Source organism: Ascaphus truei, chromosome 13 (genome assembly GCF_040206685.1).
Source record: "Ascaphus truei isolate aAscTru1 chromosome 13, aAscTru1.hap1, whole genome shotgun sequence".
NCBI lineage: Eukaryota > Metazoa > Chordata > Amphibia > Anura > Ascaphidae > Ascaphus > Ascaphus truei.
In genome coordinates this window covers 11,105,606-11,120,517 of record NC_134495.1, presented here as the reverse complement: position 1 = coordinate 11,120,517, position 14,912 = coordinate 11,105,606, and the positions used below count along the sequence as shown (strand labels likewise).

Sequence of the window (14,912 nt, the reverse complement as noted above, 5' to 3'; positions counted from 1 at the left end):
GGCCCAGCACATGGAGGGAAATAATGCCACGTGGGGATGTCTTTGACCTCAGGGGGTACCGCTCAGTCTGGGGTTCTCCACAGGGAGATACCCCCTGCCTCCCCCAGGCCCACAATACATAGCCCCCCCAACAATACCCACACAAAAATTAACTTTGTGGTTGGAAGGCCTCCGGTAGCACGCCGGTCCCGCACGCGGATGTTGGGCCCAGCGAGAGCGCTGAGCAGGAGCTGGGGTGAGCGGGGGCCCGGCTCCAATCAGAGGCCCGGCACCCGTGAGACTTCCAGCGCCGGCTAACCAGACCCCCTGCAGCCACCGGTCCAGGGACCGCTCCCCTGGCTCTCCAGAAGTCGGCGTCCCTGCTCTCCTTACTGTACCAGTGTATGCAGGGCCGGTGCAAGGGTTTCATGCGTCCTAGGGGAAACTTTAAATTTGCGCCCCCCCAAAAAATAAACAGTTGCCTAGCTGTCGGGGCTGTGACCGCACCACAGCGCGACGCAAAATAATAGTAATAAGGCGCCAAAATACCAGACAAAAAAAAAAGAATTTTAAAAAAAGATAAAAAATAATTGGAAGATATTATTATTATTATTATTATTAATGAGGCTCAGTATATATTTATATTCCTGTATTAGGACAGCACAGAGGGTGACATACTGTGACAGTGCCCGCAGGGGACATGATGACCCCCCCAGTCCTCAGTTTAATGAGAAGGGGCTGAGGGAATCGCGTTATAAAGGGGGGCAGAGGCGGTTTTATAATGGCACCCCCAGCTAGACCTGCACCGGGAGGGGAGGAGCCAGCACCATCTGGAGGGCGTGGCTATGTTTGTGTACAAAACACCTGGTAGGGATAAGGGGCGGAGCCAGGGTTAGCATGTGGGGCGGGGCTAGCAGGGTGAGAGGAGGCGCCTGAAATAGGGTATGGGCGGGGTTATGGTAATGTAGGCGGGGTTATGGCAGTGTAGGCGGGGTTATGGGTGTGGGCGGGGTTGTGGTAGAATGAGTAGAGCTATTGTAGTGTGGGTGGGGTTATGGTAGTGTGGGCGGGGTTATATTTTGTGGGCGGGTCGTGGTTACGTGGGCGGGGTTATGGTTACGTGGGCGGGGTCGTGGTTGTGTGGGCGGGGTCGTGGTTGTGTGGGCGGGGTCGTGGTAATGTGGCCGGGGTTGTGGTAGTGTGGGCGGGGTTATGGCAGTGTGGGCGGGGTCAGTGCAGTATAAAAGCCGCCCTCTCCCTGCACTCCCGCATTCCTTCTCACCATGTCTGACCTCGCGCTCTTCCTGGACCTCCTGTCCCAACCCTGCCGCTCCGTGTACATCTTCGCAAAGGTCAATTACATCCCGTTCCAGTACCGAGAGGTTCAGCTCTTCAAAGGTGAGAACGCCCCCTCCCTCCTATAGTGAGACTGGTCTACCTCCCTCCCCTTATAGTGTGAGACCTAAGTGATGGAGCAAGGAGTCATCTCTTCCCCCCCCCCCCCCCCTCCCCATGTGGGGTAATAGATGTTTAATGGTGTTCTTTAAGTTACAGTAACTCTCCCTCAGACTGACACATGGAGGGTAACTCCCGGGGGCGCTGGGGGGCGTTCTGTGCTGGGAGGGGGTGCTGTGCTGTGGGGGGAGGGGGGAGGCTCTGTGCTGGGGGGGAGGTGCTTTGCTGGGAGGGGGTGCTGTGCTGGGGTTGCTGTATGTTCTGCCTCCTGCTGCTGACCTGGGAAGGGTCCTGTGAGTCTTTCCATCCCCAGACCTCAGGGGACCTTTAAAGATGGCCTCTCAGTCACAGCTAAGGCGTGTGGCCCCTTCAGGTCCCAATATATGGCTGCACCTCACCCCTTCGGGGCATGTTGCTAAACGATAGGACATGCTGTCACATACGGGGCCAATCTTCACCTGTCCCACTGTGGGATGTCTTCTGTGCTGAATGGGATCTAATAATAATATATACCCTGCATAATCCCCATAAACAGAATATTCCCTGAGCTGCTGGATTAACATTCACTCCCCAGAATAAATAACATTGCACCCCTTTTCCTCCTGTGCTGTCCCTTTAATTAGTCAAGGAAAGAACTGCAGTAGAAAGCATGAAAAGACTTTGGGGGGGGGGGGGGTGGCATTATGATGGTGACGGGGGGGGGGGGCATTATGATGGTGATGGGGGGGGGCATTATGACGGTGACACAAGACTTTATTCATTCAGGCTGTAGGAGGGGAGTCTGTAACATATTTAATCGGGACAGCTCCTTGGACTGGTAGGACCATTCCTCACCCCAATTCAAGGAATCGCCCAGCAGGTAATTCCAATCCGCCCGTGGCTACTTCCACCGGATGGGTGCCGCCGCCTTGGGCCCCATGGAGGCCTGGGCGGAGTGTTTGGGGATTGGGTCGCTCCAGCTGATTTCTAGCAATGTTTTAACCACACACGACTTGTGACACACGACTTGTGAGTTGCATGCAGTGTCTGTGCTCTGTGGTGCTAACCCCTGCGTGTGTTTCTGTGCCAGAGATCTGTGCGTTTGCCCTTTCCCCTGATCCCCCATGAGCTCACATGTTGCAATCTCGCAGTGTTCAAGGTGCAGCCCTGCGTGTGTTATACTGAATCTTGCATTAAGGCTCCTTATCTGTCTGTGCGAGAGATGTTTGCCCTTTCCCCTGATCCCCTGAGCTCACATGTTGCAATCTCGCAGTGTTCCAGGTGCAGTCCCAGGTAGTGGGTCAGTTGAATTTCTTGGGGACCTCCGAATGGGGAAGTGTTTTCTTTCCCCTTATCACACCCCTGTCCTTATCAGACACTATAAAGATTTGGGACTCTTGGCTGTACAAGCGCTTGCTGATCTCACAAGGGAGCAGCCATAGGAAATCAAACCCCTCCCAAGTCTCACTTTAACAAATACATTAAACATACTTGTAGGTGTCATATTTGGGTAAAGTGTAACCCGGATAAGACCCCTTTACTGTGTCGCTGGAATTGGTTCACTTTGGTCCTACCAGATATTATCCCTTAAAAGGCACACTCCCACCTGTCCAGTCCAGGAGTCCATTGAACCGTCTGGGAGGTTGTGGATGGGGTCTTTGAGTACCTGTATAACATCTCTATGGGGTCTTTCTCTGCAGGGGAACAGCTCAGCAAAGAGTTTGCGAAGGTGAATCCTCTACGCAAGGTGCCGGTGCTGAAAGATGGAGACTTTACCTTGGCTGAGAGGTGAAGAAGGGAGTTATCCCCAAGGGAGGGCATTACTAAGTGTTCTAGGTCCATCTACTCCTGTTTCAGGGATGGGTTGAGGTTGACTGCTCCTAATACATCTTTGGTTTCTCCCCCAGCATCGCGATTCTTCTTTATCTAGCACGTAAATATAACACCCCAGATCACTGGTACCCATCTGACCTACAGAAACGTGCCCGTGTGGATGAGTACCTCTCCTGGCAGCACAGCAACACCAGGCCCCATTGCTCCAAGGTCTTCTTGGTCAAGGTGAGGACTTGATAAATCCATTGTAAGCACGTGGGACACGTGACTCCAGCCATGGGGCCCTTCGGCAGACTGACCTGCACAAGATAATCATGTGATAATATTCAGGAGTCACAAGGTTAAATCTGCTGATGCTGAGCTGTGTGGGTAACTGAGCAGGGGTGTCCCACAGGTGTGTAGGGTTAACTTGAATAATAAAATGAGATGACATGGGGAGGAAGTGGGACAGTGAGAACAACCTTGGCCAGAGATGCTAAGGCAGCTGCCCATGTGTACTAATGCAACACAGCACTGACTGTGTGTAAAGGAGGGGCCATGCCTTGCGTCACTATTTTTCAGCACCACAAATGGAATGTAAGCTCTTCAGACCATGGAGCCTGTAAATGCTGTATAGAGCACTGTGGTTGATTCTGTTGCCTCAGTCTGTGCTCACTCTGGTTTCCGTCTGCATTGCTGAGGGAGCTCACTCTAATCCCAAATGTGTAGCGCTGCTCCCCCAGGCCGATGAGCTGCCGGCTAACATCCCACAGCACGCATAGAACGTTCCACTGTGGAAGAAATACTCCCTCACTCACTACTTTTGTGCCCTAGGTTTTATTGGGTTTCAAATGGGTATCGCCCACTCCAAAGGCAGTTCTTTGTTGGTGTGCCGGGTTATATGTAATGCCCTGGTCTCTCCTCTTACAGCTCATGACCCCGGCTCTCCTGGGCCACAAAGCTTCCCCAGAAAGACTGCAGCCGATCCTGGCCGAGTTTAACAGCACTCTGACCCAGCTGGAGGAGAAGTTCCTGCAGGACAAACCCTTCCTGGCTGGTGACGAGATCTCTCTGGCAGACCTGGTGGCCATCGTGGACCTTATGCAGGTGACCCGGCAGGAGGATAGACTTGTCTCTTTATAAAGGATCTGTACATGTCATGCCAAAGCCACCTCTGGGGAAGTCTCCATGCTGCATATGTGGTGTAGGCCATGCTGCTTCTGAATGAGCAGAATCTCCAATGTTAGGAGATATATCTTGCATATTTCTACTCTTGCTATGTAGTGTTAAATTACATAGACCACGCTTAAGGTGCCTTACTGTTGAGAAATACATATCCATCTAATATCACATATTAGATTACACACTTTGAGAAGGGAAGCAAGGTATTGGGGGCAGCTGGATAATATCCTCTCCCTTTCTGACCTGTTAAATAATCAGGGAGACTAGATGTGTAGGAGGGTGCTGCGCCTTTCTATAACCGTGCTCTGGGTTACCTGCTCTGTTCCATTGCAGCCGTTGCCATGTGGAGTGAAGTTCTATGAGGACAGACCGAAGCTGGAAGCCTGGAAGCAGCGGGTGGAGGAGGCGCTGGGTGCGGAGCTGTTTCAGGAGGCCCATGAAGGCATTCTCTCTGCCAAGGAGAGGCAGACCGAGCCCATGTCTCCGGAGATAAAGGAGCGTATGGCAGCCAGACTGATTATGATGAAATGAGGGCTCCACCTGAGCAGGGACATCACACCCCTAATAATAACCCCCTGATCTGCATCCAGGAGAAATCCAGGGTTCCCCAACTCCCAATAGCAGCAGCTGCAAATATTTATGTAATGCCTTCTCTGACACATCTGCTTGTATGATCTGCAGCACCTTGGAGAGCAGCTTCTGTCCAACATCTGACCTCTACCTTTCTTTCCCCTTCCCCCCCCCCCCCCCTTCCCCCCTCCCCCGCCCTACATCCTGCTGTACTGGGTCTCCCTAGAATAAAAATATATAAATCTGTTAGTGAAAAGGTTCAAAGACTTTAAAAGCAATGTCCTATTCCCTGGCCCTTTATGCTGCACTTTTCAGAGATCAGGTGATTTGTGACATGTACATTAAATGACATTTTTGTTATGATTGTGATTCTGAATGTAAGAAATTATACATAATAATTCTTTGCATCTTGTGCTGATGCACAAATACTTCAGTGGTATATCAGGGGTTCCCCCTCCATCATCTCTATCCATGGAGACAGAAGAGCCTGTGATACATAGTATTAAAGGTCTAACATGCTATAGTGGTTTTTTTTTGTATGGCATGTAGACATACCCTGATGTTCCGGTCCCCGAGTGGACCGACTTCTGGCACCGACATGTTGGGATGTGTCTAAATGTTGCACTAAATAATCACTTATTGTTTAGTGCCTAGTGCTGTGCTCTCGACTGAACGAATAAGGAGAGCTGTGCTGGTATTTTGGCTTTCATGCGTTACCTTTACCAAGTGTGTCTTCCAGCAGGATGTGTGAGACCTGTTCCCTGGCACCACCTCCCTATGCCTGGCTCTATGTGAAGCAGAGCGATGGAAGACATCTTTGCCCAGTTTTGCAGAAGTTATGAGTTCTAGACACTGCTCACAAACTCGCTTAGTGTCACAATCTGGATACGTTCACTGCAAATTTCAGGTTATGTACAGTAATTCTAGGCAGCAAGGTTTCCTAGGAAGCTCTGCCCTGCTGCCTATTCTCATTAGGGTTACTGTAGGTAGCATTTGTTAGTGCACGGTTTTGTTAACTATATAAACCAGTGATGTGCCGCTCTGTTCAAGGTTATGGACCTGCAGGGGGTTGTCGCCCTCTTGCAAAAGGAGCTGTAATCACAGCAGGGGTTAGTTACAGTACATCACAGTTTAGCATTGTATGATCAGGGAAAGGAACCCCAGTGTATGGGAATGTCCTGTTAGGCTCACTATGTGTTAGGCTGTGTTATACAGTGATGGGAGACACCCCCTGCCCCCCATAAAATAAACAGTGGCGTAGCTGCAGGGGGTGCGACCGCACCACAGCGTGCCGCAAAATAAAAATAATAGGGAGCAAAAATACCGAACAAAAAAAAAAGAAAAATTATTTAAAAAGAAAGATTAATAATTATTATTAATGCGCCCATAAGACCTTTGCGCCCTCGGCGACCGCCTAGGTTCGCCTAATGCAAGGGGGCGCAAAATTATTTTGGGGCGACACGGACTTCACCTAACTTTCCACGGGGTCATGTGACGTGCGCGTTGCCATGGTAACGTGTGTCAAATTACGTCCCATGACACCGCGCGTCATTTGACGCTGGATATTGGGTAAGGGGGGGGGGGGGGTGCGAGCATAGGGGCTGGCAGGCAGGGGCGCGCAGTATGGACGGGACGGCCCTGATTTCTGTGTATGTTATTATTGTTTTACAAACTCTGGGACCGAAATCTGTGAGATTTTGTTTCTGCAATAAAAAAATTTTGTCCACTGAAGTCTGTGGGACATTTGGTGCTAAAAATCAGTGACACTGACAGAAAATCAGTGGGAGTTGGCAGGTCTGCGTTGTACTGCGCTACACTGTATGTTGCTGCCATATAAATATATAATAATACCTTTGTACAGGTATAAATGTTACTTCTCTAGAACAAACCTGGGCTCCTCCTGCCCAGCACAGAGGGTGACATACTGTGACAGTGCCTGCAGGGGACATGATGACCCCCCAGCCCTCAGTGTAATGAGGAGGGAGTGAGGGAATCGCGTTATAAAGGGGGGCAGAGGTTGTTTTATAATTGCACACCCAGCTAGATCTGCACCGCGGGGGCGGAGCCAGCACCATCTGGTGGGCGTTTGGGAACAAGATACCTAGGAGGGATAAGGGGCGGATCCAGGGTTAGCGTGAGGGGCGGGGCTAGCATTGGGGTATGGGCGGAGTTATGGTAGTGTGGGCGGGGTTATGGTAGGGGTTGTGGTAGTGTGGGCGGGGTTGTGGTAGTGTGGGCGGGGTTGTGGTAGTGTGGGCGGGGTTGTGGTAGTGTGGGCGGGGTTGTGGTAGTGTGGGCGGGGTTGTGGTAATGTGGGTGGGGTTGTGTTAGTGTGGGCGGGGTTGTGGTAGTGTGGGCGGGGTTATGGCAGTGAGGGCGGGGTCAGTGCAGTATAAAAGCCGCCCTCTCCCTGCGCTCCCGCATTCCTTCTCACCATGTCTGACCTCGCGCTCTTCCTGGACCTCATGTCCCAGCCCTGCCGCTCCGTGTACATCTTCGCAAAGGTCAATCACATCCCGTTCCAGCACCGGGAGGTTCAGCTCTTCAAAGGTGAGACCCTCCCCCTCCTATAGTGAGACTGGGGTCTCTGTCTCTCTCCTTCCTCCCCACCCCCCCCTCATAGTGAGACGGAGCTTATTCCCCCCCCCCCGTACTATCTGCCCCCTGGGGGTGTCTCCGTGATGGGGCAGGGAGTCCCGCATTATTGGGGTGGAGGTAATAGGGGTGTTTGGGGGAGTTATTTGGGTTGGATTGTTTTGCTCCAGCTGATTTCTAGCCATGTTTTAACCACACGCACGTGGCTTGTGAGTTGCATGCAGCGTCTGATCTGTGCTGCTGACCCCTGTGTGTTATACTGAACCTTGCATTAGGGCTCCTTATCTGTCTGTGCCAGAGATCTGTGTGTTTGCTCTTTCCCCTGAGCTCACATGTTGCAATCACGCAGTGTTCCAGGTAGTTGGTCAGTTGAATTTATTGGGGGCCTCCGACTGGGGAAGGGTTTGCTTCCCCCCTTCCCCCCCTCCCCCTTATCCCACTCTGTCCTTATCAGACACTATAAAGACGTGGGACTCTGGCTGTACACGCGTTTGCTGATATCACATGTGAGCAACCATAGGAAATCAAACCCCTCCCAAGTCTCACTTTAATAAACCCATTAAACAAACTTGTAGGTGATCAGACCTCTTAAAGCAGGGCTGCACAACATACGGCCGCCTGGCCTCTCTGTGTGGCCCGCAGTGACTCAGGACGGGCGCCAATTAATTAATTAAATAAATTAAAAAAAAAAAATTGTGTTTTAAAGTTTAAAAAAATGGCGGCGATTCATCCCCCTCCCCTCCTCCACCGCCCCCGGGTTTTGCAGTGCGCGGGGGCAGAAGCAGCATGAGTAGGATGCCGGGGAGGTCAGAGCATGCTGGGGGCGGGGCTTAGTACGGGAGAGAGAGAGACGGGCTGGTGAGGGGGAGTAGGCTGTTGATGTGTGAGGTGCAGGGGGGGGGGTGATGTGAGGTGCAGGGGGGAGAGTGTGTCATATTGAGGGGAGGGGGAGAGTGTGTCATATTGAGGGGAGGGGGAGAGTGTGTCATATTGAGGGGAGGGGGAGAGTGTGTCATATTGAGGGGAGGGGGAGAGTGTGTCATATTGAGGGGAGGGAGACATGGAATGGGCTGGGGGGATGTGGAGGGGGTATTGTGTGGGTGAGGGGGATAGATGGGGAGTGTAACCCTGGTCCCCAGCAGCTCCTGGAGACCCCCCTCCCCTGGCGCAGCTCGATCGCGGGTACTGAACAACCCGACGGCTGCTCCCAAGGGTGGGGGCTGGAGCAGGGAGCAGCACGGCTTCTCCTGCCTGCGGCCGGTTGCCGGGGACGCGATCGGGCCGTTGCTAAGGCCGCGATCGCGTCTCTAAGGTCCCGGCGGCCGTTGCGCTTCAAGTCGCGCATGCGCAGTGATCGCGCGAGGGCAGGAACAGCTCAGGAAGGGTTGCGGCGGCCATTAGGGGTTAGTGTAGGCAGAGGGGAGGAACGCACGCGGCCCCAATGTTATAGTAAGGGCCTCGGGACTACAATTCCCATGAGGCATAGCGAGGCAGGCACCAGGTGCTTGATAGGAGCCAATAGGGCTGCAGGACTGCCCTGGAGGAAAGAGATACATTTTCCCGGGCTTTGCATGAGTCACGTCAGTTGGAGCAGCGGAGCTGAAGGGGAAGGAAGGATGCAGGGAGTGAGTGCAGCTCCTGCATCCTGATAGGTACCCTCACCCTCCAGGTAGGCCCCAACTCCCCACCAGGTTAGTGGGTAACTGATAAGGGACGGCCCTAGATAGGGAGGTCGCCCTTAGTGTATGTAAGGTGCAGGTTTGGCAGTGCCACAGCGGGTAGTGCTGTGCGCACTGGCAAATAGGCACAGTGTGTGCAGTGTGTTTGCTGCGGGTTCCAGGTTGCTGTGTTGAGTGTTGTATGTGACGCTGCGTGTACTGAGTGCAGTGTGTGTGCAGCGCGTGTTACTGTCTGCAGGCTGACTGTGAGAACTGTGTCGGCTGCAGGCGTGTTAGTGTTAGGATTAGTGAGTTAGGAGCTAGTGTAAGAGAGGATTGGGGACTTGGGTAGATAAGGGAGTGGGGCAGGTTATTAACCCCGCAGGCCCTAGGAGTTTTCCACAAGCCATCCCAGGTTGCGGTTCCTCAGGGACAGGCCCTAGGTTAGGGTTGCTGTCACTCTAGAAGTAGTTAGGCAGAAAGCTGATAGCGGCGGTTGCTGTTCCCATGTGGTTGGTGTTGCCGTGATCGGTTGCAGTTCCCGTGGAGCGGTGGGACCCTCGTTGGGGTCCACCGGCAGAGTACCTGGAAAGGATCAGACGGACGTCTGACCCTTTGAGAAGAGTGTTGCAGGCCCGAGCATCGGAGTGCTCGGAAGGTATCAATATTATATGTGCACCAACAGGCCTAGAGGTTTTAGTGACTGCGCAGTCACCCATTGACTATCTCCGTAGGAGTACGGGACCTTGGGTGTGGGGGTTTCACTGGACACTGGGTGGGATCACCTAGTGTTGGGGAAACGTCCTGCGAGACGTCACGGGTAGTGTCTCCTCGTGAGAGGGACACAGGTTATGAGGATATGTAAAGGCGATGATATGTTCTATGTTCGAAGTAAATTCCTTAGTTATTATATAATCACTGACTGTGTGTGTGGTTTCTAATTGGGTTCCTATGTAGGGTCATTCTACACGTCCATAGAATCCTACATAGGTGGAGGCGCTGTAAAAGAAGATTCGTTCCAGAGGATTCACCCCAGGCTCTCATTAGCGGAGGCTCAGACCTCCTGTGAGCCTGCAGGTATACGCACCACACCGGTAACACTACATGTTCTACTCACCCACACTATATATGAGATTGGGTGGGGTGGAATACCCGTTACAGGGAGTATCATAAAGGTTGATAGTGAGGGGTTCTGGGGGAGAGATGATGATGATGATGATGATGATTTAACCCGTGCGGCCCAAATATTTTTTTTCCTTGGAGCAGTTCGGCCCTTCTCACTTTACGAGTTGGGCAGGCATGCCTTAAAGGTTGCTGGAATTGGTTCACTTTTATCCTACCAGAGATTGCCCCTTTAAAGGCTCCCTTCCACCTGTCTGACTTTAAGCCTGTTCCTGACTCCTGGACTTAATGTCTGGAAGGTCATTGTTGGGGTGGATGCAGTGGTGGGATTCGCCCGGTTCGGTTCTTGTGAGCCTGTTGCTGGAATTTCTCAAGTTCGCCGAACCGTAGCCGTAAGGAGCAGGACTGCAGGGGAGGTGCGCCATCTAGCTGTCTGTCCCGGAACTCCTGGTGTCTGCAGCTAGAACACTCCTCACCTTGTGCTCTGCCTCAAGAGATTCCTCTACGGCAGTGATTCCCAAGCAGGGTTCCGTGGAACCCCAGGGCTCCTTGAAGCAGTCTCAGGGGTTCCTCCTATGGACCACAGCCCCCCTCCTCCCCCCGGGGGTGGGGTTTTTTGGTATGTATTTTGTAGGGTGGATTGAGTGAGTGGGGGTAATTGACGGAAGGTAGGGGCGAGTGAGAGGGGGGCAGGAGTGAGTAAGAGAGGGAGTGAGACGCAGGGGATAAATACATGGGAAGAGAGTGGGAAATAGAGGTGGCTCGTGAGGTGAGAAATGTTGTGACTGACCCCTGTCGAAGCTAATGTGTCAGCCAGATGGGGGTTCCCCGAGATTTTTCGAAATAATTTAAGGGTTCCTCCAAACAAAAAAGGTTGGTAATCACTGCTCTACAGGGTCTGCTGCCGCTGCATACCACCTCCCCCTGCCTGTCCGTCCAGCCAGGCAGGCATGGAGGCATTGTCCCCCAACCCGTGTTCACGCTTTGGCAATACTGAAATGTTCTTTCGTCATGCCAATTTGATTTGATTGGGGGAGATCTGAGGATGAGGGGGAGAGCTGATTTTCACTGATAGGGTGTAAGGCGAGATCCAGTTGCTAACATTTCTGAATCCCACCACTGGGTGGATGGAGGTCTTTGAGTTCCTGTAAAGGGTCCCCTCTATAACATCTCCTCTCTCCCTCTCTCCCTCTCTCCCTCCCTCCCTCTCTCCCTCTCTCCCTCTCTCCCTCTCCGCAGGGGAACACCTCGGGGAAGAGTTTGCGAAGGTGAATCCTCTACGCAAGGTGCCGGCGCTGAAAGATGGAGACTTTACCCTGACGGAGAGGTGAGGGAGTTATACCCAAGGGAGGGCATTACTAAGTGTTCTTGTGCATGGTTGTTCAAAGTTTTGATCCTGCGCCCCCTGCCTGCTCACCTCCTAACTCGCTCCCCCCTTCTGCTCAGCTCTGGCGTGAAATAACTTTGCGGGGTCATGTGACCTTGGCTACGATAGCGATGCATCACCTAAGAGCAGGTCAGAGGCCTCGTACACCCCCAGCATTTAAATGGGAGAGCGCAGGACCTCTGTAGCCGTTGCACTGCCTCCCCCCCCCCCCCCCCCCCCCCCTAGAAAATCTCCCGCACCCCTGTTCTAGGTCAGTCTACTGTTTCAGGGGCGGGTTGAGGTTGACTTCTCCTAATACATCTTTGGTTTCTCCCCCAGCATCGCGATTCTTCTTTATCTAGCACGTAAATATAACACCCCAGATCACTGGTACCCATCCGACCTACAGAAACGTGCCCGTGTGGATGAATACCTCTCCTGGCAGCACGCCAACACCCGGCCCCAGGGCTCCAAGGTCTTCTGGGTCAAGGTGAGGACTTGATAAAACCATTGTATGTGACTCCAGCCAGGGGGCCCTTCGACCGACTGACCTGCACAAGATAATCATGTGATAATATTCAGGAGTCACAAGGTTAAATCTGCTGATGCCGAGCTGTCTGTGGGTAACTGAGCAGGGATGTCCCACAGGTTTGTAGGGTTAACATTGATAATAAAACTAGGTGACACGGAGAGGAAGTGGGACAGTGAGAAAAACCCGAGCATTCCACAGATGCTAAGACAGATGGCGATTTGTACTAATGCAGCACAGTACTGACTGTATAATGGAGCGGCCATGCCTTGTCACCATTTTCTAGCACCACAAATGGAATGTAAGCTCTTCAAACCAGAGATCGTATAGAACGTCCCGCAGTGGGAGAACTAATCACTCACTACTTTTGTGCTCTTGGTGGCATTGGGTTTCAAATGGGTATCGCCCACTCCAAAGGCAGTTCTTTGTTGGTGTGCCGGGTTATATGTAATGCCCTGGTCTCTCCTCTTGCAGTTCATGACCCCGGCTCTCCTGGGCCACGAAGCTTCCCCAGAAAGACTGCAGCTGATCCTGGCCGAGTTTAACAGCACTCTGACCCAGCTGGAGGAGAAGTTCCTGCAGGACAAACCCTTCCTGGCTGGGGACGAGATCTCTCTGGCAGACCTGGTGGCCATCGTGGAGCTTATGCAGGTGACCCGGCAGGAGGATAGACTTGTCTCTTTATAAATGATCTGTACATGTCAGGCCAAAGCCACTTCTGGGGACGTCTCCATGCTGCATATGTGGTGTAGGCCATGCTGCCGCTTCTGAATGAGTGAAATCTACAATATTGGGAGTAAGAATCTCACATACCTGTTATTTGGTGTTGGTTTACATAGACCACTCTAAAGGTGCCTTAAAGTTGGATATGTATTTCTCATCTAATATCACATTTGCACACACTCTGTTGGGGGCAGCTGGGTAATATCCTCTCCCTTTCTGACCTGTTAAATAATCGGGGAGACTAGATGTGTAGGAGGGTGCTGCACCTTTCTATAACCGTGCTCTGGGTTACCTGCTCTCTGTTCCTTTGCAGCCGTTGGCATGCGGAGTGAAGTTCTATGAGGACAGACCGAAGCTGGAAGCCTGGAAGCAGCGGGTGGAGGAGGCGCTGGGTGCGGAGCTGTTTCAGGAGGCCCACGAGGCCATACTCTCTGCCAAGGAGAGGCAGCATGAGCCCCTGTCCCCGGAGATAAAGGAGCGTATGACAGCCAGGCTGCTCATGTTGTAGTGAGGGCTCCCCCTGAGCAGGGACATCACACCCCTAATAATAACGCCCTGATCTGCAACCAGGAGAAATCCAGCATTCCCCCATCTCTCGATGTTGGCAGTGGCTGCAACTATTTATCCCTGTCCTGCAGATGCAGGCTCCTGTGATATGCATTGTGACATTGTGTCTGCTTGTGTGATCTGCAGCACATGGGAGGAGGGGGGGGGGGGGGGGCAGCTTCTATCCCAAACATCAGATTCAGCTGTACTGGGTCTCCCTAGAATAAAAATACATTTATAAATCTGAGTGCACTTTTTCAATGACTTTAAAAGCAATGTCCTATTCCCTGGCACTTTTCACAGATCAGGGGATGTTTTGTGTAATGTCATTTCATGTACATTATTGTTATGATTCTGAATGTAAGGAATTAAATACATAATAATCATTCTTAGAGTCTCTGATTTTTCTGATGCACAAATACTTCAGTGGTATATCAGAGGTTCCCCCTCGTTCTCTCTATCCATGGAGACAGAAGAGCCTGTGATAGACAGTATTAAAAGTCTAACATGCTATAGGTTTTTTTTATTTTATTTTTTATATGGCATGTAGACTTATCCTGATATTTCGGTCTCCAAGTGGACCCCCAGGTACCAAAATGTTGTCTACATGTTGGACTAAATAATCACTTATTGTTTAATGCCTAGTGCTGTGCTGGTATTTTGACTTCCATTAATTACCTTTACCAAGCACCACCTACACTGTGTGGCCAGGAGAGCAGAGATAGGTGACATCTTTGCGCAGTTTTGCAGAAGTTGCGACTTCTGGACACTTACTCCTCATAAACTCTCTCAGTAAGTTTCCCCCTAAGGAATGTGTATCGCAAACTGGATATTTTCCCTGTAAGTTTCAGCTTATGTAACTATAGGCAGCAAGGTTTCCTACGAAGCTCTGCCCTGCTGCCTGTTCTCATTGGGGTTACTGTAGGTAACATTAGGGTTGGTACAGGGTTTCACCAACGTATAGTTTTTTTGTTAAAACTATATAACCCAGTGATGTGCAGCTCTGTTCAAGGTTATGTATCAGCAGGGGGCTAATGCCCCCTTGCAAAGGGAGCTGTAATCACAGCAGTGGTTAGTTACAATCAGAGTTTAGCATTGAATGTCAGGGAAGGGAACCCCAGTTTATGGGAATGTCCTGTGTATGTGTCTGGGTGTGTTATACGGTGATGGGATTGTGCCCATGGAGAGGAACCAGGGCGAGGTGGAACACCTGCTGGGAGAGTACTTACACACTGAAACGTTGTCCTGAGAGCCCAGCTGCAGTGTCTGAGCTTAGTTACACCCAGGGTCCCACTTTGTGAATGGGAACTCGGACTAATCTAAGCCGGCAGACCTGGTGGATTCCTTAATGCTGCAACTGTGATTTCTTTGTTGAGCTGGGCCTCTGGTCTGATCT

General features: G+C 51.7%; 2 protein-coding genes across 2 annotated transcripts; both read left to right on the top strand.

Moving 5' to 3' along the window:
* Nucleotides 1-1,262: 1,262 nt before the first annotated feature.
* LOC142464860 (glutathione S-transferase theta-1-like) lies at nucleotides 1,263-5,340 on the top strand. The gene is made up of 5 exons (XM_075568488.1): nucleotides 1,263-1,377; nucleotides 3,114-3,201; nucleotides 3,321-3,471; nucleotides 4,156-4,332; nucleotides 4,741-5,340. Exons 1-5 carry the CDS (start codon nucleotides 1,263-1,265, stop codon nucleotides 4,936-4,938), a joined length of 729 nt encoding a protein of 242 aa, XP_075424603.1. The 3' UTR covers nucleotides 4,939-5,340.
* Nucleotides 5,341-7,372: 2,032 nt separating this feature from the next.
* On the top strand, nucleotides 7,373-13,645 carry LOC142464859 (glutathione S-transferase theta-1-like). The gene is made up of 5 exons (XM_075568487.1): nucleotides 7,373-7,527; nucleotides 11,592-11,679; nucleotides 12,058-12,208; nucleotides 12,722-12,898; nucleotides 13,284-13,645. Exons 1-5 carry the CDS (start codon nucleotides 7,413-7,415, stop codon nucleotides 13,476-13,478), a joined length of 726 nt encoding a protein of 241 aa, XP_075424602.1. The 5' UTR covers nucleotides 7,373-7,412; the 3' UTR covers nucleotides 13,479-13,645.
* Nucleotides 13,646-14,912: the final 1,267 nt, after the last annotated feature.

Excerpts from the sequence above, each read along its gene's own strand:
- LOC142464860 (XM_075568488.1), top strand. The coding sequence starts at position 1,263 with ATGTCTGACCTCGCGCTCTTCCTGGACCTCCTGTCCCAACCCTGCCGC. Across the intron at positions 1,378-3,113 it reads AGAGGTTCAGCTCTTCAAAG|GGGAACAGCTCAGCAAAGAG; the intron begins GTGAGAACGCCC and ends CTTTCTCTGCAG. Across the intron at positions 4,333-4,740 it reads CCATCGTGGACCTTATGCAG|CCGTTGCCATGTGGAGTGAA; the intron begins GTGACCCGGCAG and ends GTTCCATTGCAG.
- LOC142464859 (XM_075568487.1), top strand. The coding sequence starts at position 7,413 with ATGTCTGACCTCGCGCTCTTCCTGGACCTCATGTCCCAGCCCTGCCGC. Across the intron at positions 7,528-11,591 it reads GGAGGTTCAGCTCTTCAAAG|GGGAACACCTCGGGGAAGAG; the intron begins GTGAGACCCTCC and ends CCCTCTCCGCAG. Across the intron at positions 12,899-13,283 it reads CCATCGTGGAGCTTATGCAG|CCGTTGGCATGCGGAGTGAA; the intron begins GTGACCCGGCAG and ends GTTCCTTTGCAG.